General features: G+C 40.8%; 1 protein-coding gene across 1 annotated transcript in view; it reads right to left on the bottom strand.

Annotated features, from left to right (window-relative positions):
• The window catches only part of IGSF1 (immunoglobulin superfamily member 1), a 41,561-nt gene extending 18,588 nt beyond the window's left edge, over positions 1-22,973 (bottom strand). The window contains exon 1 of the mRNA XM_049873043.1: positions 22,795-22,973. Within this exon, the coding sequence (XP_049729000.1) occupies positions 22,795-22,973 (179 nt within the window). The remainder of the gene's footprint in view (positions 1-22,794) is intronic.
• Between the last annotated feature and the right edge of the window lie 499 nt (positions 22,974-23,472).

Genomic DNA, 23,472 nt, shown 5'->3' with positions numbered 1-23,472 from the left:
CTATCATTGGCTCTTCAATAATACATGTAGCTCAACCACATATAAGAGACTAAATGGGCACACCAGCTCAGGGGCAAGGATGAGAAGGCAGGAGAGGACAGGAAAGCTGGACGAATGGAAACAGGGAATCCAAGATCAAGAAGGGGAGAGTGTTGACATGTTGTGGGCTTGGCAACCAATGTCACAAAACATTGTGTATTAATTGTTTAATGAGAAACTAATTTGTTCTGTAAACCGTCATCTAAAGCACAATAAAAAAAGAAAAAAAGTATCGTCGGTTCTTGATCATGTGCTACCTCCTGAAATGGTTGAACATCGACCATAGGACTATACATATATGTATCTGGGCAAGTTATTTAGTCTATGAGCCTCAGTTTTCTTATTCATAAAACGGGGAAAATTGCATTTACTAATACACAGGGTTTTGGGTAGGATTGAATGAATTCCCCCCCCACCTCCCCCCTGCCCCGCTTGCATAAACCACTACATAGTGCCTGGGCCATAGCAGGCATCCATTAATTAAACAAATGTTTACTGAGTACTTTCTTTTTGCCAGGCATTGCTCTAGATCCTAAAGATTTAGGAAGAATGTCAGTTTCTGCTCTTAAGGAGTTGGTAGTCTGTAGACAGAGAGTGATAGAAACAGACAATAAAGTGAGTGAAAGCTTCCTGGAGGAGAAGATACTGTTGCGAGTTAGCCAGGGAAGGGGGAGCTATGAGAGGTGAAGAGGATTGAAATAGGAAAGACCACTAAGAAAAGTATAGCAGTTTGTGCTCAGACAACTGCAAGCAGTTTGCTGTTGCTGTGTGTCTGTGTGACGAAACTAGGGCAGTTGAAACAGAGAAGGAAGGAAGAATAAGGGTTCCCCAAACGTTTTGGAGGTAAAATTAGCTAGATTCGATGCTTATTTGGGACCCAGTAGCAATAGTTGTTGTCTTTGTCAAATTGGAAGCATCTATGCCAATTTTCAAAACATTTATATAGAAATCACATAACAGTATCAGGCACTAAATGGTTTATAAATATTAACTCATATTTTCCCTATAGCAACACTATGGGTTCGCTACCATTATCAGTCCATTTTACAGATAAGGAATCTGAAACACAGAGCCATTAAGCAAATTGCCCAAGGCCAACATAGTCATCAAGTGGCAGAACTACGATTCGAATTCAGGCAGTCTGTATCTAGAGTCCTTATTCTTAACCACTACCCTATGCTGACTCTGCATTGGATGGTTGGAATGATAAAACTAAGAGCAAAGATGTAAAGAACAGGCAAATATATAGAAACCAAAGTTTATAAGTGGTTTCCAGGGGTGGGAGGGAGGGCAAAATGGAGGGGGAGTTGCCGCTTATGGAGAACATAGTTTCAATTTATGGCGATGGAAAAGTCATATTGATTAAGGGTAAATGTTGCACAGCCAATTAATGTAAGTGCTGTCAATAAGTCGTACACCAAGAAAAAAAAAACAAAAAACAACTCGTACACCTGTAAAAGTTGAATTGGCAAAAGTTGTGTGATAGACATATTTACATATTTACCTCCTAATTCATTGTATAGTGTCTAGGGTGTTAAAAGCCTTCGAGCAATTATCCAAGATACAACAATTGTTCTCTATTCACCTGGAGCAACAGAAGACAAGGAAAGTCAAGAAGAGAAGGAGGAAATGGAATGTATGGCTAATTGTCCCCTTTGCCATGGGACCAGAAGAAGATAAAATACTTAGGAATAAATCTAACCAGAGACATAAAAGACCTATAAAAAGAAAACTACAAGACACTACTGCAAGAAACCAAAAGAGACCTATATAAGTGGAAAAACATACCTTGCTCATGGATAGGAAGACTCAACGTTGTGAAAATGTCTATTCTACTCAAAGCCATCTACAGATATAATGCAATCCCGATCCAAATTCCAATGGTACTTTTTAATGAGATGGAAAAACAAATCACCAACTTCATATGGAAAGGGAAGAGGCCCTGGGTAAGTAAAGCATCACTGAAGAAGAACAAAGTGGGAAGCCTCACACTACCTGATTTTAGAACCTATTATACCACCCTGGTAGTCAAAACAGCCTGGTACTGGTACAATAACAGATACATACACCAGTGGAACAGAATTGAGAATCCAGGCATAAATTCATTCACCAATGAGCAGCTGATATTTGACAAAGGCCCAAAACCTGTTAAATGGGGAAAAGACTGTCTCTTTAACAAATGGTGCTGGCATAACTGGATATCCATCTACAAAAAATGAAACAAGACCTATACCTCACACCATGCACAAAAACTAACTCAAAATGGATCAAAGACCTAAACATAAAATCTAAAACGATAAAGATCATGGAAGAAAAGATAGGGACAATGTGGCATAAACAGTATACAAAACATTACTAACAATGCACAAACACCAGAAGAGAAACTAGACAACCGGGAGCTCCTAAAAATCAAACACTTATGCTCACCAAAGACTTCACCAAAAGAGTAAAAAGACAACCTACAGACTGGGAAAAAAATTTTGGCTACGGCAAATCTGATTAGCATCTAATCTAAAAAATCTACAAGATACTGCAAAACCTCAACAACGAAAAGACAAATAACCCAGTTCAAAAGTGGGCAAAGGATATGAACAGACACTTCACTAAAGAAGACATCCAGGCCGCTAACAGATACATGAGGAAATGCTCATGATCATTAGCCATTAGAGAAATGCAAATCAAAACTACAATGAGATTCCATCTCACCCCAACAAGGCTGGTATGAATCCAAAATCACAAAATGACAAATGCTGCAGAGGATGTGGAGAGACTGGAAGATTATACACTGCTGGTGGGAATGTAAAAAGTACAACCACTTTGGAAATCGATTTGGAGCTTCCTTAAAAAGCTAGAAATAGAACTACCATATGATCCAGGAATCCCACTCTTTGGAATATTTCCTAGAGAAATAAGAGCCCTCACATGAATAGTTATATGCACACCCATGTTCATTCCAGCAGTGTTTACCATAGCAAAAAGATGGAAACAACCAGGGGCCCATCAGCAGATGAACAGATAAACGAATTATGGTACATTCACACAATGGAATACTAACCCAAAAAACTATGCAATGATAAAGAACAACAATGAGTCCATGAAACATCTCATAACAGGGAGGAATCTGCAAGGCGTTATGCTGAGTGAAATTGTTGTTGTTAGGTGCCGTTAAGTCGATACCGACTCAGCGACCTTATGCACAAGAGAACAAAACACTGCCTGGCCCTGAGCCATCCTTACAATCGTTATGCTTGAGCTCATTGTTGCAGCCACTGTGTCAATCCACCTCGTTGAGGGTCTTCCTCTTTTCCGCTGACCCTCTACTCTGCCAAGTATGATGTCCTTCTCCATGGACTGATCCCTCCTGACAACATGTCCAAAGTATGTAAGATGCAGTCTTGCCATCCTTGCCTCTAAGGAGCATTCTGGCTGTACTTCTTCTAATACAGATTTGTTCGTTCTTTTGGCAGTCCAACACCACAATTCAAAGGCATCAATTCTTCTTCGGTCTTATTCATTGTCCAGCTTTCACATGCTTATGATGCGATTGAAAATACCATGGCTTGGGTCAGGTGCACCTTAGTCTTCAAGGTGACATCTTTGCTCTTCAATGCTTTAAAGAGGTCCTTTGCAGCAGATTTACCCAATGCAATGCATCTTTTGATTTCTTGACTGCTGCTTCCATGGCTGTTGATGGTGGATCCAAGTAAAATGAAATGCTTGACAACTTCAATCTTTTCTCCATTTATAATGATGTTGCTCATTGGTCCAGTTGTGAGGATTTTTGTTTTCTTTATGTTGAGGTGCAATCCATACTGAAGGCTGTGCTCTTTGATCTTCATCAGTAAGTGCTTCAAGTCCTTTTCACTTTCAGCAAGCAAGGTTGTGTCATCTGCATAATGCAGGTTGTTAATGAGTCTTCCTCCAATCCCGATGCCCTGTTCTTCTTCATATAGTCCAGCTTCTCGTATTATTTGCTCAGCAAACAGATTGAATAGGTATGGTGAAAGAATACAACACTGACGCACAGCTTTCCTGACTTTAAACCAATCAGTATCCCCTTGTTCTGTTCCAACAACTGCCTCTTGATCTATGTAAATGTTCCTCATGAGCACAATTAAGTGTTTTGGAATTCCCATTCTTCACAATGTTATCCATAATTTATTACGATCCACACAGTCGAATGCCTTTGCATAGTCAATAAAACACAGGAAAACATCCTTCTGGTATTCTCTGCTTTCATCTAGGATCCATCTGACATCGGCAATGATATTCCTGATTCCACATCCTTTTCTGAAACCATCGCAAAAGGACAAATATCGTATAAGACCACTATTATAAAAACTCAAGAAAAGGTTTAAACACAGAAGAAAATATTCTTTGATGGTTATGAGGGTGGGGGAGACGAGAGATTGGTATTCACTAACTAGATGGTAGACCAGAATTATCTTAGGTGAAGGGAAGGGCAACACACAATACAGGGGAAGTCAGCACAACTGGACTAAACCAAAAGCTAAGAGTTTCCTGAATATAACCAAACACTTCGACGGACAGAGTAGCAGAGGTGGGGGTTTGGGGACCGTGGTTTCAGGGGACATCTAGGTCAATTGGCATCAAAATGTATTCAGAAAATGTTTCTCATCCCGACTTTGGGGAGCAGTATCTGGTGTCTTAAAAGCTAGCAAGCTGCCATCTAAGGTGCATTAATTGCTCTCAACCCATGTGGAGCAAAGGAGAATGAAGAACACCAAAGACACAAGGAAAATATGAGCCCAAGAGAAAGGGCCACATAAACCAGACTCCATCAGCTTGAGACAGGAAGAACTAGATGGTCCCCAGCTACCAACAATGACTGCCCTGACAAGGAACACAACAGAGAATTCCTGATAGAGCAGGAAAAAAGTGGGATGCAGACCTCAAATTCTAGTGAAAAGAACAGACTTAATGGTCTGACTGAAACTGGAGGGACCCCAGAACACACAGCCCCCTGACTCTGTTAACCCAGAACTGAAACTATTCCCTTGGCCAACTCTTCAGACAAAGATTAGACTGAACTATAAGACATAAAATGATACTGGTGAGGAGTGTGCTTCTTAGATCACGTAGACACATGAGACTATGTGGGCACCTCCTGTCTGGAGATGAGATGAGAAACCAGAGGGGGACAGGAGTTGGTTGAACGGGCACGGGAAATACAGGGTGGAGAGGAGTGTGCTGTCACATTGTAGGGAGAACGAGTATAGTCACATGACAATGTGTGCATAAGTTTTTGTATGAGAAACTGACTTGAACTGTAAACTTTCACTTAAAGCACACACACATAAAAGAATACCTGCCTTGAGCGTTGTGCTCTTTTAAGAACTATCTATACGGAATCCCATTGATAACAGCAACTCGAAAGATTAGATAGGAAGCTTAAGGGGTAGTGAGTTTATGTTAATGGTAGAGGAACAACTCAGAAAAGGAGAGTGAGAATGGTTGCACAACTTGAAGAGCATAATCAATGTTACTGAATTGTACATGCAAAAATTGTTGAATTGGTGTATGTTCTGCTGTGTATATTTTCAAGTACAACAACAAAAAGAAATTTTAGGAAAAGATGTGAAAGCACTTAGTAAAACAGAAAAGACAATGATCAGATACACTGTTAATAATGTGGAAAAATGCAACGATCTCGTCAGCAGGCACTCTGCAAGTCCTCTGCAAGAAGCTTGTGCTCTTGGACAAGTGACCTGCATTTGGGTCCCAGGATTCTCATCCCCTGGCTCTGAAAGCCTGAGAATATCTTGAGGCTGTGTGAGTGAGAATACCACTCACTTATGCTTTTTGCTCTGGAACATTATGAAGGCTTCCAAGGGACTTATTATTCAGGCTTCAAAGAAGGTCCTTATTTAAACTATAACTAGTAATTGAGATCCCAAAATCTCCATATCTAGACTGCCTCTGTGGTCTTGCACCTGCAGGAGGAGACACATTCTCCGACCAACCTCCCTGGAGAAACCTTGAGTGGCCCAGTATCATGAAGCGGGGGGGGGAGCCAATGTGGGACAGGGTCTGGGGCTGGGGCTCAGCTGACATGACGTTCTTGCCATTGGTTCTACTGACCTTTCCCCATCAAGAACCTGGAAGGCTTGTGGCTCTGCATAAACTCTGTACTTTTTTCTTATACACACACACACACACACACACACACACACACACACACACACACTCCAAGAAGCCTGAGCTTCTCTCCTGGTTTATTACTTCAAAGTTGGCTGATATTAAGCAATTTCCTTTCAGGAAATATTTTGAGAAGATAGTATGACCTATCTTGTTCCTAATAGCCAGTCCCCTCTGACTCTCCATCCCCTATACAAGGTGGGGTGGAGAGGAGGGGGTTAGTGTGGGAGCTCCCACCCTCATCGTCCTCCTGGGAGGTGTTGCTCTTGTTGTTTTTAGGTGCCGTTGAGTCGGTTCCAACTCACAGCGACCCTATTCAGGACAGAACGAAACACTGCTTGGTCCTGCTCCATCCTCGCAATAGTTGCTATGCTTGAGCTCATTGTTGCAGCCACTGTGTCAATCCACCTCGTTGAGGGTCTTCCTCTTTTCTGCTGATCCTGTACTCTGCTAAGCGTGATGTCCTTCTCCAGGGCCTGATTCCTCCTGACAACATGTCCAAAGTTTGTAAGATGCAGTCTCACCATCTTTGCTTCTAAGGAGCATCCTGGTTGTACTGCTTCTAAGACAGATTTGTTCGTTCTTTTGGCAGTCGATGGTATCTTCAATATTCTTCTCCAACACCACAATTCAAATGCGTCAATTCTTCAGTCTTCCTTATTCATTGCCCAGTTTCCACAAGCATATGATGGCTTGTGGAAAATACCATGGATTAGGTCAGGTGCACCTTAGTCTTCAGGGTGACATCTTTGCCCTTCAACACTTTAAAGAGGTCCTTTGCAGCAGATTTACCCAATACAATGCGTCTTTTGATTTCTTGACTGCTGCTTCCATGGCTGTTGATGGTGGATCCAAGTAAAATGAAATGCTTGACAACTTCAATCTTTTCTCCATTTATAATGACGTTGCTCATTGGTCCAGTTGTGAGGATTTTTGTTTTCTTTATGTTGAGGTGCAATCCATACTGAAGGCTGTGCTCTTTGATCTTCATCAGTAAGTGCTTCAAGTCCTTTTCACTTTCAGCAAGCAAGGTTGTGTCATCTGCATAATGCAGGTTGTTAATGAGTCTTCCTCCAATCCCGATGCCCTGTTCTTCTTCATATAGTCCAGCTTCTCGTATTATTTGCTCAGCAAACAGATTGAATAGGTATGGTGAAAGAATACAACACTGACGCACAGCTTTCCTGACTTTAAACCAATCAGTATCCCCTTGTTCTGTTCAAACAATTGCCTCTTGATCTATGTAAATGTTCCTCATGAGCACAATTAAGTGTTCTGGAATTCCCATTCTTCACAATGTTATCCATAATTTATTACAATCCACACAGTCGAATGCCTTTGCATGGTCAATGAACACAGGTAAACATCCTTCTGGTATTCTCTGCTTTCAGCCAGGATCCATCTGACATCAGCAATGATATCCCTGGTTCCACATCCTCTTCTGAAACTGGCCTGAATTTCTGGCAGTTCCCTGTCGATATACTGCTGCAGCCGTTTTTTGAATGATCTTCAGCAAAATTTTGCTTGCGTGTGATATTAATGGTATTGCTCTATAATTTCCACATTCGGTTGGATCACCTTTCTTGGGAATAGGCATAAATATGGATCTCTTCCAGTCAGTTGGCCCGGAAGCTGTCTTCCATATTTCTTGGCATAGACGAGTGAGCACCTCCAGCGTTGCATCAGTTTGTTGAAACATGTCAGTTGGTATTCCATCAGTTCCTGGAGCCTTGTTTTTCACCAATGCCTTCACAGTAGCTTGGGGTTCTTCCTTCTGTACCATCGGTCCCTGATCATGTGCTACCTCTTGAAATGGTTGGGCATTGACTAATTCTTTTTGGTATAATGACTCTGTGTATTCCTTCCATCTCCTTTTGATGCTTCCTGCGTCCTTTAATTTTTTCCCCATAGAATCCTTCACTATTGCAACTCGAGGGTTGAATTTTTTCTTCAGTTCTTTCAGCTTGAGAAACGCCGAGCGTGTTCTTCCCTTTTGGTTTTCCATCTCCAGCTCTTTCCACGTGTCATTATAATACTTTGTCTTCTCAAGCTGCCCTTTGAAATCTTCTGTTCACTTCTTTTACTTCATCAATTCTTCCTTTTGCTTTAGCTGCTCGACGCTCAACAGCAAGTTTCAGAGTCTCCTCTGACATCCATCTTGGTCTTTTCTTTCTTTCCTGTGTTTTCCTGTCTTTTCAGTGACCTCTTGCATCATGGATGATATCCTTGATGTCATTCCACAACTCGTCTGGTCTTCAGTCACTAGTGTTCAATGTGTCAAATCTATTCTTGAGATGGTTTCTAAATTCAGGTGGGATATACTCAAGGTCATATTTTGGTTCTCGTGAACTTGCTCTGATTTTCTTCAGTTTCAGCTTAAACTTGCATATGAGCAATTGATGGTCTGTTTCACAGTCGGCCCCTGGCCTTGTTCTGACTGTTGGTATTGAGGTTTTCCATTGTCTCTTTCTGCAGATGTAGTCAATTTGATTCATGTGTGTTCCATCTGGTGAGGTCCATGTGTATAGTTGCCGTTTACGTTGGTGAAAGAAGGTATTTCCAATGAGGAAGTCGTTGGTCTTGCAAAATTCTAATATTCGATCTCCGGCATTGTTTGTATCACTAAGGCCATATTTTCCAACTGCTTATCCTTCTTCTTTGTTTCCAACTTTCGCACTCCAATCACCAGTAATTATCAATGTGTCTTGATTGCATGTTCGATCAATTTCAGACTGCAGCAGCTGATAAAAATCTTCTATTTCTTCATCTTTGGCTCTAGTGGTTGTCATTCCCAGCGTAGTAGACTGTATGATTGTCTGATTCAAAATGGCCAATACCAGTCCATTTCAGCTGACTAATGCCTAGGATATCGATGTTTATGTATTCCATTTCATTTTTGACGATTTCTTTAATTTTCCTAGATTCATACTTCGTACATTCCGGGTTCTGATTATTAATGGATGTTTGCAGCTCTTTCTTCTCATTTTGAGTCGTGCCACATCAGCAAATGAATGTCCCAAAAGCTTTACTTCATCCACGTCATTAAGATTGACTCTACTTTGTGGAGGCAGTTCTTCCCCCGTCATCTTTTGAGTGCCTTCCAACCTGGGGGGCTCATCTTCCAGCACTATATCAGTCAATGTTCTGCTGCTATTCACAAGGTTTTCACTGGCTAATTCTTTTCAGAAGTAGACTGCTGGGTCCTTCTCCCTAGTCTGTCTTAGTCTGGAAGCTGAAACCTGCCCTCCATGGGTGACCCTGCTGGTATCTGAATACTGGTGGCATAGCTTCCAGCATCACAGCAACACCCAAGCCCCCACCTGTCTGTCAGTTTGTTGTACTGTGGGGGCTTGCGTGTTGCTGTTGCTGGGACGTGTGGATACCAGCAAGTACTCCTGGACTACACCCCTTTTCATATTCAGACCTTGAGCACAGGGGCTGAGAGGATTCCTACCAGAAAAACTTCAGAGTCACATCTTATATATTGTGAGACAACTATTAAACTCAATATTATATTGAGTATATACTAAACATGTTGAAATAGGACTGGTGGGATGGAAAGGAAGGAATAAAGTGATTTGTTAGGCAGGGCTCCTGAGCTCCAAGGACCCTGAGTCTAAAGAGAAGAAAAGTGATAACAGAGTTCCAAAAAGGTTGAGCTCCAAGGAGATGGAGCATCAGCAGTAATGTATGTACACAGGTTAGTCTGGGGAGTCTTTCTCCTTGAGTCCAGTGTAGGATGATGAGATTTTTTTTAGCTGAACCTGTCTTATAGCATCCCAGCCCAGAGAAGCACAGGGCTAATGTGGTCACTTCCTAGGGATGTGCTAGAGCTAGCTAACGCTGGCTCAGGAGAGCTGAATATATCCATCTTATCCCAGCTTGGCATTCCGTGACATCATGTTGGTAGCTTGAAATTGGCCATGGTGGGAGAATTTACACCACTGAAATAAGCAAATGCTACAAACCAGTTTTTCCCCCAGAGAGCTGGTTATGAAATATTTACTACCACACCACTTTCTTCCAATTCTTATTCAAAAGCAGGGACTTTTCCAAACTACTCAAGAATTCTGAAAATTTTCATATGCTTTTAGTGGAGTTAAGAGAATCATGTTCAACTCTGCTTCCCCCTTTCACTGCTATGGTGAGCTAGCTAGGACGGTGTCAGACCCTTCAGGTGTCTGGTGCATGCAAATGTTGATAATGTGTTTTTGCACCCCTCCCCAGCCAACGTCCTTTTCTGTAATGGAGAGGGGATGTGAAGCATACAAGCGAGGAACTCAGAGATGGGAATAAACAAGTGGTCTGCTGGGACAGTGAAGAGGACTAACCAGACAGGTTAAGTTCCAACAGCAAGACTTGGTATAGGGATAGAAGTGTTGGTCGGTGGAGGCGGAGCCTCTCTCAGTGTTGTGCTGGAGTTTGCTAACTCTGGCTCAGAAGAAGGGAAGCTGGGGCCATCCCACAGAGCTTGGGTTTCAACTTACCCTTTGTCAAGCATTTCAATTATTAAGGGCACAGTTTGGGGAACTAAGCCACTTCCAGAAGCTATAACTGAGGATATTTTCAGGACTGTGGAGGAATCTTCCTAGAATAAATTAAATGCAAGTGATGAAGCCAGAACTGAAACTTATTTAAACAAAACACTCATCTCATCATGAGCCATAAGGCATAGATAGAGGTTTGCATGATCAGGCTTCTGGGTGCCCGTCACAGAGCAAAAAAATAGTGTGATTACCTAAGTGAATTTAACTTGAGGTTAATGGGTGGATACAGAAAATGAAAATTTGTTGTATCCAATCTAGCAGGACCACAAGGTTCTGTTTGGCTTACATACCATTTACCAAAAAGGTAAACTACTGGTCCACTGTCTCCAAGTGACAATACTCCTAGCATCACAAGATGCCTTTTGTTTATATGAAGAACAACATGATGTATGTGTGTGTGAGTGCGTGTCTGACTGCATGAGGAGAAATCAGGGATGCACCTTTATAGTGCACGAGGACTCTGAAGTTGGGCTGCGCTGCTTCAGAATCCCCTTTCCCTGTGTTAGATGAAGTTGGTGGTCCCAGAGGGAAAGCAGCTGAGTTTACCCCACTGCCTGGGGCAAGCGAGCAGAGAGCCTCCTATGAGCTGTTTAGGCCTCACCCAGGTGGGAAGCTTGAAAGTGCCAGGACCAGGAAAGCTTTTTCTGCTTTGGAGTCTGACTTGCCTCCAGCATGTCCAAGTCGTAGGCATTTTCATGGGGCAGGGGTGGAGGGATGGAATGGGGAGTGGAGTGCCATTCATGAATTTACAAATGGTCTCTTTCAAATATTTATTTACTTTTAATCACTTGTCCAAAGCAAGTCTAGAAGTCAAGAATTAAGGTTTTCATCACAGTAGTCAAAACAGCCTGGTACTGGTACAACAACAAATGTATAGACCAATGGAACAGAATTGAGAATCCAGACATAAATCCATCCACATATGAGCAGCTGATATTTGACAAAGGCCCAAAGTCAGTTAATTGGGGAAAAGACAGTCTTTTTAACAAGTGGTGCTGGTATGACTGGATATCCATCTGCAAAAAAATGAAACAAGACCCATACCTCACTCCATGCACAAAAACTAACTCAAAATGGATCAAAGACCTAAATATAAAATCTAAAACAATAAAGACCATGGAGGAAAAAATAGGGACAACGTTAGGAGCCCTAATACATGGCATAAACAGTATACAAAACATTATTAAGCATGCAGAAGAAAAACTAGATAACTGGGAGCTCCTAAAAATCAAACCCCTATGCTCATCCAAAGACTTCACCAAAAGAGTAAAAAGATTACTTACAGACCGGGAAAATGTTTTTAGCTATGACATTGCCGTTCAGTGCCTAATGTGGAAAATCTAGGTGATACTGCAAAAACTCAACATCAAAAAGACAAATAACCCAATTAAAAAATGGGCAAAAGATATGAACAGACACTTCACTAAAGAAGACATTCAGGTAGCTAACAGATACATGAGGAAATGCTCACGATCATAAGCCATTAGAGGAATGCAAGTCAAAAGTACAATGAGATTCTGTCTCACTCCAACAAGGCTGGCATTAATCCAAAAAACACAAAATAATAAATGTTGGAGAGGCTGTGGAGAGATTGGAACACTTATAAATGGTACAGCCACTTTGGAAATCGATTTGGCACTTCCTTAAAAAGCTCGAAATAGAACTACCATATGATCCAGCAATCCCACTCCTTGGAATATATCCTAGAGAAATAAGAACCTTTACATGAACAGATATATGCACACTCATATTCATTGCAGCACCGTTTATAACGGTAAAAAGATGGAAGCAACCAAGGTGTCCATCAATGGATGAATGGATAAATAAATAAATAAATTATGGTATATTCACACAATGGAATACTACGCATTGATAAAGAACAGTGAGGAATCTGTGAAACATTTCATAACATGGAGGAACCTGGAAGGCATTATGCTGAGTGATATTAGTCTGTTGCAAAAGGACAAATATTGTATAAGACCACTATTATAAGAAATGGAGAAATAGTTTAAACAGAGAAGGAAATATTCTTTGATGGTTATGAGAGGGGAGAGGGAGGGAGGGTGGGAGAGGGATCTTCACTAATTAGATAGTAGATAAGTCTTATTTTTGGTGAAGGGAAAGGCAGCACACAATACAGGCGAGGTCAGCATCACTGGACTAAACCAAAAGCAAAGAAGTTTCCTGAATAAGCTGAATGCTTTGAAGGCTAGCATATCAGGGGAGAGGGTTTGGGGAACATGGTTTCAGGGGACATCTAAGTCAATTGGTGTAATAAAATCTATTAAGAGGAGGCAAAGCAAGATGGCAGAATAGTCAGCGATTCCAGCGAGCCCTCTTTACAATAAAGACCGGAAAAAACAAGTGAAACGAATATATTTGTGACAATCTGGGAGCCCTGAGCATCAAAGGCAAGCTTAGACAACGAACTGAGGGGCAGGGGAAGGAAGAGGCTGTTCAGAATTGGAGAGGAGTTACCGGACCTGAAACGCGGGGAGCCCTCAGGCACCATTCCCAGAGTGGCAGGGGCGGCGGCGGGCAGGTACTAGTGTTCGGCCGCAGGTTCCTCAGGGAGAAGCAGCTAGGCACACAGCCTACTCACACCTCCGGAACCTGAGGAGAACGGTGCTCTAGGCAAAACCTAAGTACTTGCGTATATTTTACCACGCCCCCCCCCCCCGACTCCCAAGCCGGCTTCAGCGGCTGAATCCCTGGGACTGAGATAGGCCGTGTTGAGCACCAAGAGCCATCCTCCTGGCCTTGGGGAAGGAAAAAAACTGCAACTGGGGGGAAAAGATAATCTGCTAGCTCCATTAACTGGGGGAACTCAGGACAGAAGCAGCTCCTGTCCAGGCATAAACCGTCTGTAGGCCTTGAGCACTTTCCTTTCTGCAAGGACCTGTGTGGGCCTATTTTGGAGAGAATACACCCTTGTTGGCAAACTTCAATCATTTCAGCTGTGCGGTGGACGGTGAGTGTCTGATGTATGACATTGCTTTGCCTATTAAACAAGGTCCTCACCTACCCACATCAGGGACCTAAGGACTGGTAGCTCCACTCAGGTCACCCAGTCACCTATGGCAGGGGTCCAGAGATAACTGGCACCTCCCAGTCCTTACAACCAAAAGCTTTGGGTGCCCGAGGTCCATCTACAGAACCCACCCACCTGCACGCTCTTGGGAACAGAGGTGCTTTTTCCTCAGAGACACTTGGGGGCCAGTTCTCAGTCCCCTGCCTTGTTCAGAGTGTGACCCCCTGCTGCAATCAGATACCGGTATATATGCCAATCACCTCTGTCCCTCTAAGACTGTAGGACAGACCCTGTACCACACACTTGATGATGAGCTACCTAGAAAGATGAGCTGAATTCATACAAGAAAACTGAATGGACTCCTACACTGATATACCTGATAACAGCTCTAGCCAGCTGGGGACAGGACACCAGAGCTCCAAAGGTGAAAATAATCAAGCTAGCTCACCCAAGCAACCCATAGGGATATACCAAAACAAAACAAAGCAAGTAGCTATGACAAATAAGCAAGCATAAACTAATACAATAACTTACAGACGACTCAGAGACAACAGTCAATATCAAGTCACATAAAGAAACAGGCCATGATCACCTCAACAGGCTCTCAAAACAAAGAATCTCGGGATCTTCTAGATGAAAGTGCATTCTTGGAATTACCAGACGCAGAATACAAAAGCTTAATATACAGAACCTTCAAGACATCAGGAAGGAAATGAGGCAATACACAGAACGAGCCAAGGAACACACAGATAAAGCAACTGAAGAAATCAGAAAGATTATTCAGGAACATAATGAAAAGTTTAATAAGCTGGAAAAATCCATAGAGAGACAGCAATCAGAAATTCAGAAGATTAACAATAAAATTACAGAATTAGACAACTCAATAGAAAGTGAGAGGAGCAGAATTGAGCAAGTAGAAGCTAGAATTTCTGAACTCGAAGATAAATCACTTGGCACTAATATATTTGAAGAAGAATCACACAAAAGAATTTAAAAAATGGAGAAAACTTAACAATCATGTGGGGCTCTATCAAGAGAAATAACCTACGAGTGACTGGAGTACCAGAACAGGGAGGGATAACAGAAAATACAGAAGGAATTGTTGGAGATTTGTTGGCAGAAAACTTCCCTGATATTGTGAAAGATGAGAAGATATCTACCCAAGATGCTCATCGAACTCCACGTAAGGTAGATCTGAAAAGAAAGTCACTAAGACATATTATAATCAAACTTGCCAAAACCAAAGATAAAGAGAGAAGTATAAGAGCAGCGAGGAATAAACAAAAAGTCACATACAAAGGAGAGTCAATAAGAATAAACTCAAACTACTTGGCAGAAACCACGCAGGCAAGAAGGCGATGGGATGACATATTTAAAAAAATTGAAGGATAAAATTGCCTGCCAAGAATCATATATCCAGCAAAACTGTCTCTTAAATATGAAGGTGAAATTAAAACATTTCCAGATAAACACAAGTTGAGGGAATTCGTAAAAACCAAACCAAAACTACAAGAAATACTAAAGGGAGTTCTTTGCTTAGAAAATCAATAATATCAGGTATCAACCCAAGTCTGGAACACTGGGCAGAGCAACCAGAAGTCAACCCAGACAGGGAAATAATAAAAAAAAAAAAGCAAGATTATATTAAAAAAAAAACTCAAAACAGGGTAACAGCAATGGTATTATATAAAGAAAACAACATTAAAATAATAAAGAGGGACTAAGAAATGTAATCATACATCTTCCATATGGAGAGGAAGATACGGCAATACAAAGAAATAAAAGTTAGTTTTAAATTTAGAAAAATAGGGGTAAATAATAAGGTAACCACAAAGGAGACAAACTATCCTGCTCACCAAAATAAAATACAAGGGAAAAGTACAGGCTAAGTAGAAAGAAAATCATCAACAACAAATATGAGGAAAGGACAATATATAAAGATAATCTACTCAGCGCATAAAGTTAAGTGGGAAAAAGAAACTGTCAACGACACAAAAAAAGACATCGAAATGATAGCACTAAATTCATACCTATCCATAATTACTCTGAATGTAAATGGACTAAATGCACCAATAAAGAGACAGAGAGTGGCAGAATGGATTAAAAAACAAGATCCATCTACATGCTACCTACAAGAGACACACCTTAGACTTACAGACACAAACAAACTAAAACTCAAAGGATGGAAAAAAATATATCAAGCAAACAACAATCAAAAAAGAGCAGGAATGGCAATACTAATTTCTGACAAAATAGACTTTAAAGTTAAATCCATCAGAAAGGATAACGAAGGACACTATATAATGATTAAAGATACAATACACCAAGAAGATATAACCATATTAAATATTTATGCACCCAATGACAGGGCTGCAAGATACATAAAGCAAACTCTATCAGCATTGAAAAGTGAGATAGACAGCTCCACAATAATGCTAGAAGACTTCAGCACACCACTTTGGGTGAAGGACAGGACATCTAGAAAGAAGCTCAATAAAGACACAGAAGATCTAAATGCCACAATCAACCAACGTGACCTGGTAAACATATACAGAACACTCCACCCAGCAGCAACCAAATATACTTTCTTTTCTAGTGCACATGGAACATTCTCTAGAATAGACCACATATTATGTCACAAAGCAAGGCTTAGCAGAATCCAAAACACTGAAATATTACAAAGCTTTTTCTCTGACCATAAGGCCATAAAAGTGGAAATCAATAACAGGAAAAGTAGGGAAAAGAAATCAAACTCTTGGAAACTGAACAATACCCTGCTCAAAAAAGACTGGATTGTAGAAGACATTAAGGATGGGATAAATAAATTCAGAGAATCCAATGACAATGGAAACACTTCCTATCAGAACCTTTGGGACACAGCAAAAGTGGTGCTCAGAGGCCAATTTATAGCAATAAATGCACACATCCAAAAAGAAGAAAGGGCCAAAATCAAAGAATTATCCCTACGACTTGAACAAATAGAAAGAGAGCAACAAAAGAAACCCACAGGCACCAGAAGAAAACAAATAGTAAAAATTAGAGCTGAACTAAATGAAATAGAAAACAGAAAAAACAATTGAAAGAATTAACAAGACCAGAAGCTGGTTTTTTTGAAAAAATCAACAAAATTGATAAACCACTGGCCAAACTGACAAAAGAAAAACAGGAGGGGAAGCAAATAACCCGAATAAGAAATGAGATGGGTGATATTACAACAGATCCAACTGAAATTAAAAGAATTATATCAGATTACTACGAAAAACTGTACTCTAACGAAGTTGAAAACCTAGAAGAAATGGATGAATTCCTAGAAACACACTACCTACCTAAACTAACGCAAACAGAGGTAGAACAACTAAATAGACCCATAATAAAAGAAGAGATCGAAAAGGTAATTAAAAAAACTCCCAACAACAACAACAAAAGCCCTGGTCTGGAGGGCTTCACTGCAGAGTTCTACCAAACTTTCAGAGAAGAGTTAACACCACTACTACTAAAGGTATTTCAGAGAATAGAGAAGGATGGAATACTACCAAACTCCTTCTATGAAGTCACCATATCCCTGATACCAAAACCAGGTAAAGACACCACAGATGCAAAAATCCTCACCAAAATTCTAGCCAATAAAATTCAACAACATATCAAAAAAAAATTGACCATGGCCAAGTGGGATTCATACGAGGCATGCAGGGATGGTTCAACATTAGAAAAACAATTAATGTAATCCACCACATAAATGAAACAAAAGACAAGAATTACATGATTTCATCAATTGATGCAGAAAAGGCATTTGACAAAGTTCAACGCTTATTCATGATAAAAACTCTCAGCAAAATAGGAATAGAAGGAAAATTCCTCAGCATAATAAACGGCATTTATACAAAGCCAACAGCCAATATCACCCTAAATGGAGAGAGCCTGAAAGCATTCCCGTTGAAATCGGGAACCAAACAAGGATGGCCTTTATCACTGCTCTTATTCAACATTTTGTTGGAGGTTCTAGCCAGAGCAATTAGGCTAGATAAAGAAATAAAGGGCATCCAGATTGGTAAGGAAGAAGTAAAAGTGTCTCTACTTGCAGATGACATGATCTTATACACAGAAAACCCTAAGGAATCCTCTAGAAAACTACTGAAACTAATAGAAGAGTTCAGCAGACTATCAGGATACAAGATAAACATACAAAAATCAGCTGGATTCCTCTATACCAATAAAAAGAACATCGAAGAGGAAATTACTGAATCAACTCCATTTACAGTACCCCCCAAGAAGATAAAATACTTAGGAATAAATCTTACCAGAGATGCAAAAGACTTATACAAAGAAAACTACAGTACACTTCTGCAAGAAACGAAAAGAGACTTACATAAGTGGAAAAACATACCTTGCTCATGGATAGGAAGACTTAACATTATAAAAATGTCTATTCTACCCAAAGTAATCTATCCATTTAATTCAATTTCGATCTAAATTCCAAAGGTGTTCTTTAATGAGATGGAGAAACAAATCACCCACTTCATATGGAAGGGAAAGAGGCCCCGGATAAATAAGGCATTACTGAAAAAGAATAACAAAGTGGGAGGCCTTACTTTACCTGATTTCAGAACCTATTATACCGCCACAGTAGTCAAAACAGCCTGGTACTGGTACAACAACAAATGTATAGACCAATGGAACAGAATTGAGAATCCAGACATAAACCCATCCACACATGAGCAGTTGATATTTGACAAATGCCCCAAAACAGTTAAATGGGGAAAAGGCAGTCTTTTTAACAAATGGTGTTGGCATAACTGGATATCCACTTGCAAAAAAATGAAACAAGGCCCATACCTCACTCCATGCACAAAAATTAACTCAAAATGGATCAAAGACCTAAATATAAAATCTAAAATAATAAAGATCATGGAGGAAAAAATAGGGACAACGTTAGGAGCCCTAATACATGGCATAAACAGTATATAAAACATTATTAAGAATGCAGAAGAAAAACTAGATAACTGGGAGCTCCTAAAAATCAAACCCCTATGCTCATCCAAAGACTTCACCAAAAGAGTAAAAAGACTACCTTTGGACTGGGGAAAAGTTTTTAGCTATGACATTTCTGATCATCGCCTGATCTCTAAAATCTGCATGATACTGCAAAATCTAAACTACAAAAAGACAAATAACTCAATTAAAAAATGGGCAAAAGATACGAATAGACACTTCACTAAAGAGCACATTCGGGTAGCTAACAGATATATGAGGAAACTTTCATGATCATTGGCCATTAGAGAAATGCAGATCAAAAGTACAATGAGATTTTGTCTCACTCTAACAAGGCTGGCATTAATCCAAAAAACACGAAAGAATAAATGTTGGAGAGGCTGCGGAGAGGTTGGAACACTTATACACTGCTGGTGGGAATGTCAAATGGTACAACCACTTTGGAAATCAATTTGGCGCTTCCTTAAAAAGCTCGAAATAGAACTACCATATGATCCAGCAATCCCACTCCTTGGAATATATCCTAGAGAAATAAGAACCTTTACACGAACAGATATGTGCACACCCATGTTTATTGCAGCACTGTTTACAACAGCAAAAAGATGGAAGCAACCAAGGTACCCATCAGGGGATGAATGGATAAAGAAATGATGGTATATTCACACAATGCAATACTATGCATCGATAAAGAACAGTGAGGAATCTGTGAAACATTTCACAACATGGAGGAATCTGCAGGGCATTACGCTGAGTGAAGTTAGTCAGTTACAAAAGGGCAAATATTGTATAAGTCCACTATTATAAGAACTTGAGAAACAGTTTAAGCTGAGAAGAAAACATTCTTTTGTGGTTACAAGAGAGGGGAGGGAGGGAGGGTGGGAGAGGGGCATTCACTAATTAGATAGTAGATAAAAACTACTTTAGGTGAAGGGAAAGACAACACACAATACAGGGGAGGTCAGCACAATTGGGGTAAACCAAAAGCAAAGAAGTTTCCTGAATAAACTGAATGCTTCGAAGGCCAGTGTAGCAGGGGCAGGGGTCTGGAGACCATGGTTTCAGGGGACATCTAAATCATTTGGGGTAATAAAATCTATTAAGAAAACGTTCTGCATCCCACTTTGAAGAGTGGCGTCTGGGGTCTTAAACGCTAGCAAGCAGCCATCTAAGATGCATCAATTGGTCTCAACCCACCTGGATCAAAGGAGAATGAAGAACACCAAGGACACAAGGCGATTACGAGCCCAAGAGACAGAAGGGACCACATGAACCAGAGACTACATCAGCCTGAGACCAGAAGAACTAGATGGTGCTTGGCTATAACCGATGACTGCCCTGACAGGGAACACAACAGAGAACCCCTCAGGGAGCAGGAGAGCAGTGGGAGGTAGACCCCAAATTCTCATAAGACCAGACTTAATGATCTGACTGAGACTGGAAGGACCCTGGTGGTCATGGCCCCCAGACCTTCTGTTGGCCCAGGACAGGAACCATTCCCGAAGCCAACTCATCAGACATGGATTGGACTGGACAACGGGTTGGAGAGGGATGCTGGTGTGGAGTGAGCTTCTTGCATCAGATGGACACTTGAGACTATGTTGGCATCTCCTGCCTGGAGGGGAGATGAGAGGGTGGAGGGGCTTAGAAGCTGGTGAAAAGGACATGAAAAGAGAGAGTGGAGGGAGAGAGCGGGCTGTTTCATTAGGGGGATGGTAATTGGGAGTGTGTAGCAAGGTGTATATAGGCTTTTGTGTGAGAGACTGACTTGATTTGTAAACTTTCCCTTAAAAAAAATTATTAAAAAAAAAACCCGTCTGCATCCTACTTTGGAGAGTGGCTCCTGGGGTCTTAAACATTAGCAAGCAGCCATCTAAGATACATCAATTGGTCTTAACCCACCTGGAGTAAGTAAGAATGAAGAACACCAAAGACACAAGGTAATTATGAGCCCAAGAGACAGAAAGGGCCATATAAACCAGAGGCTACATCAGCCTGAGACCAGAAGAACCAGATAGTGCCTGGCCACAACTGATGACTGCCCTGACAGGGAACACAACAGAGAACCCCTGAGGGAGCAGGAGAGCAGTGGGATGCAGACCTCAAATTCTCGTAAAAAGACCAGATGTAATTGTCAGACTGAGACTAGAAGGACCCCGGTGGTCATGGTCCCCAGACCTTCTGTTAGCCCAAGACAGGAACCATTCTCAAAGCCAACTCTTCAGACTGGGATTGGACTGGACAAAGGGTTAGAAAATGATACTGGTGAAGAACGAACTTCTTGGCTCAAGTAGACACATGAGAGTATGTTGGCATCTCCTGTTTGGAGGGGAGATAAGAGGGCAGAGGGGGCCAGAAGCTGCCCGAATGGACAGGAGGAGAGAGAGTGGAGGGGAAAAGTGTGCTGTCTCATTAGGGGGAGAGCAATTAGGAGTGTAGAGCAAGGTGTAGATAAATTTTTGTATGAGAGACTGACTTGATTTATAAACTTTCACTTAAAGCACAATAAAAATTAATAAAAAAAAAGAATTGGGGGTTTTCCCCCATTTATTGTGTGATTAATGAATTATGTAATTAAAGTTAAACCAAAAAGAAAACGAAACAAACCCATCGGCGTCCAGTCGATTCCAACTCATAGTGACCCTATAGGACAGAGTAGAACTGCCCCATAGGGTTTCTAAGGAGCGCCTGGTGGATTTGAACTGCTGACCTTTTGGTTAGGAGCCTTAACACTTAACCACTTAAAAAGAGTCGTCTAAATTGGAATAGCAACAAGCGTTAATAATTTAAAATCACATCACTGCAACATTATTCACTGTTTACAATGTTTTTAAAAATCTCAGTTTACAGGCAATCATTTCAATATATACGCATCTCTTCCGGTGCTACATTTTTCATGCCCTAGCATGTGGTCAGATTTTCTAATACATCCATGTACCCTTGACAGATGAGGGGTGGGGGAAGGGAGAGACTTTCTCTAAACAAATCTGTTACTTTCATATCATTGATTGGTGTGAAGATTGACAAAAAATTGTCGTTATTATTTGAGGTACCATATCCCCATGTCTCCCTATCCCACAACCCTTAGTTATCATTTTACTTTATTCACATCCTTATTCCCATTTATCCCTCCTTATCCCTTACCATTTTCTTTTCTCTTCCTCTCTTCCCATGCAGTGTGCATGTGTGTTTGCACGCGCATGTGCACACCTGTCTGGTAACATAATAACAACTTGGTGCAACATTACATTTTTTCTTCCTTTTCCACTAACTACCCTGGCAAAAATACAATTAATCATAAAAAAATAAAATCTACATCCTAGCAAGAAACCTGGCTTTGTAAGTGAATTTAGTCACTTATCTCCAGGAGCACCCTCTCCCTGGGCTGTAGCTGTTTGCACTAAAGCCTGTAGTTTCAGAGTTTTGTTGACAAATGCCTGGAAGTCATCTTGATTATTAAAGATTCTTCTCTCATCTTCAGAGAGGAAAGAGAGCTTGGCTGGATAGTTCACCTGGGGCTTCAGATCCAGGAACTTCAGCTGATAACAGATTTTGCTCCAACTTTGTCTCTCTTCTACTGTTAGTAAGGCATAGTCAGGAGTCATTCCTACCTTCACCTTGTTGAAAATCAGTTCTTTTTTCTGAGCAGTTTGTGGGATGATTTCCTTTTCTTTTAAGTTTAAGAATTGTACAGTTATGTGCCTTGGACTTTTAGATTGAGAGGCATATTTGAGTGGGGTCCTATAAATTCTCTCTGTATGTAAGCTAAATTCTATGTTTAGCTCTGGAAAATTTTGATCAATAATTTTCTTAATAATGGTTTCAAGGCTACTGTCATTTTCTGTACGTTCAGGGATGCTGGATACACGAATATTATACCTCCTTAATTTGTTTTCAAGATCCATCACCTTTTCTTGCACTGTGAAGAGCTGCTTGTTTAAAATGTTTATCTTTTGGGACTGAAGCTTGATTTGGTCCTCATTTGTACTGATTCTCTCTTCAATGATAATTGTTCAGCAGTTTTCCTCTCACAGAGTCTCTTTCAGTCCTGCAACCTCATTTGTCAGTGCCCCGAAGTCTTTGATGAGCTTTTCTTGTGTGCTCTTTAAAATGTCCACTTGTTCCTGCATCATTTTCAGGGTAGAAAGCATCAGGTCCCTCATGCTGGCCCTTTCCCTGGGTTCTGCCCGATGCTCCTCCAGACCAGCCATACCTCCTGAACTCTCTGAAGTCTCTGCTTCCTTCCTGGCATTGCAGTACTTCTTGCTTGCTCCTAGGCTTGTTTTCATCATTTTTCTCATTCTCTTTGAAGTTTATGTTGTTTTATTTTCTTTTTTCCCACTGTCATACCTGAGGCTTCTGCTGGCTTGGAGGTATTTCTGTAGCTCAGCAATTTGGTTTTACACACGGCGGCTCTGCTCTCTGTTCTTTCCCCTAGAAGCTTGAGAGCTGGGATCTTTTAATCAAAATGCAAGACCTCTTTTAAGCTGAAATCCTCAGAAACACTATAGGAAACTAAGGTATAAACAACTGATGTGCTCTCATCTAATAGCATTGGGAATAAGAGCCTCATAAAAAAGGTAAGATAAAGAAATACATAAATGCATAAATAAAAAATAAACATGCACACATATAAATACACAAGTACACTAAATATCTGAATATATAAATATACAAATACAAAAAAGACTATAAATAAATATTCAAATA

The sequence above is a fragment of the Elephas maximus genome, chromosome X, assembly GCF_024166365.1.
Source record: "Elephas maximus indicus isolate mEleMax1 chromosome X, mEleMax1 primary haplotype, whole genome shotgun sequence".
NCBI lineage: Eukaryota > Metazoa > Chordata > Mammalia > Proboscidea > Elephantidae > Elephas > Elephas maximus.
Note: the sequence above shows the minus strand (reverse complement) of the source record. Positions and strands in the feature narration are given on the sequence as shown.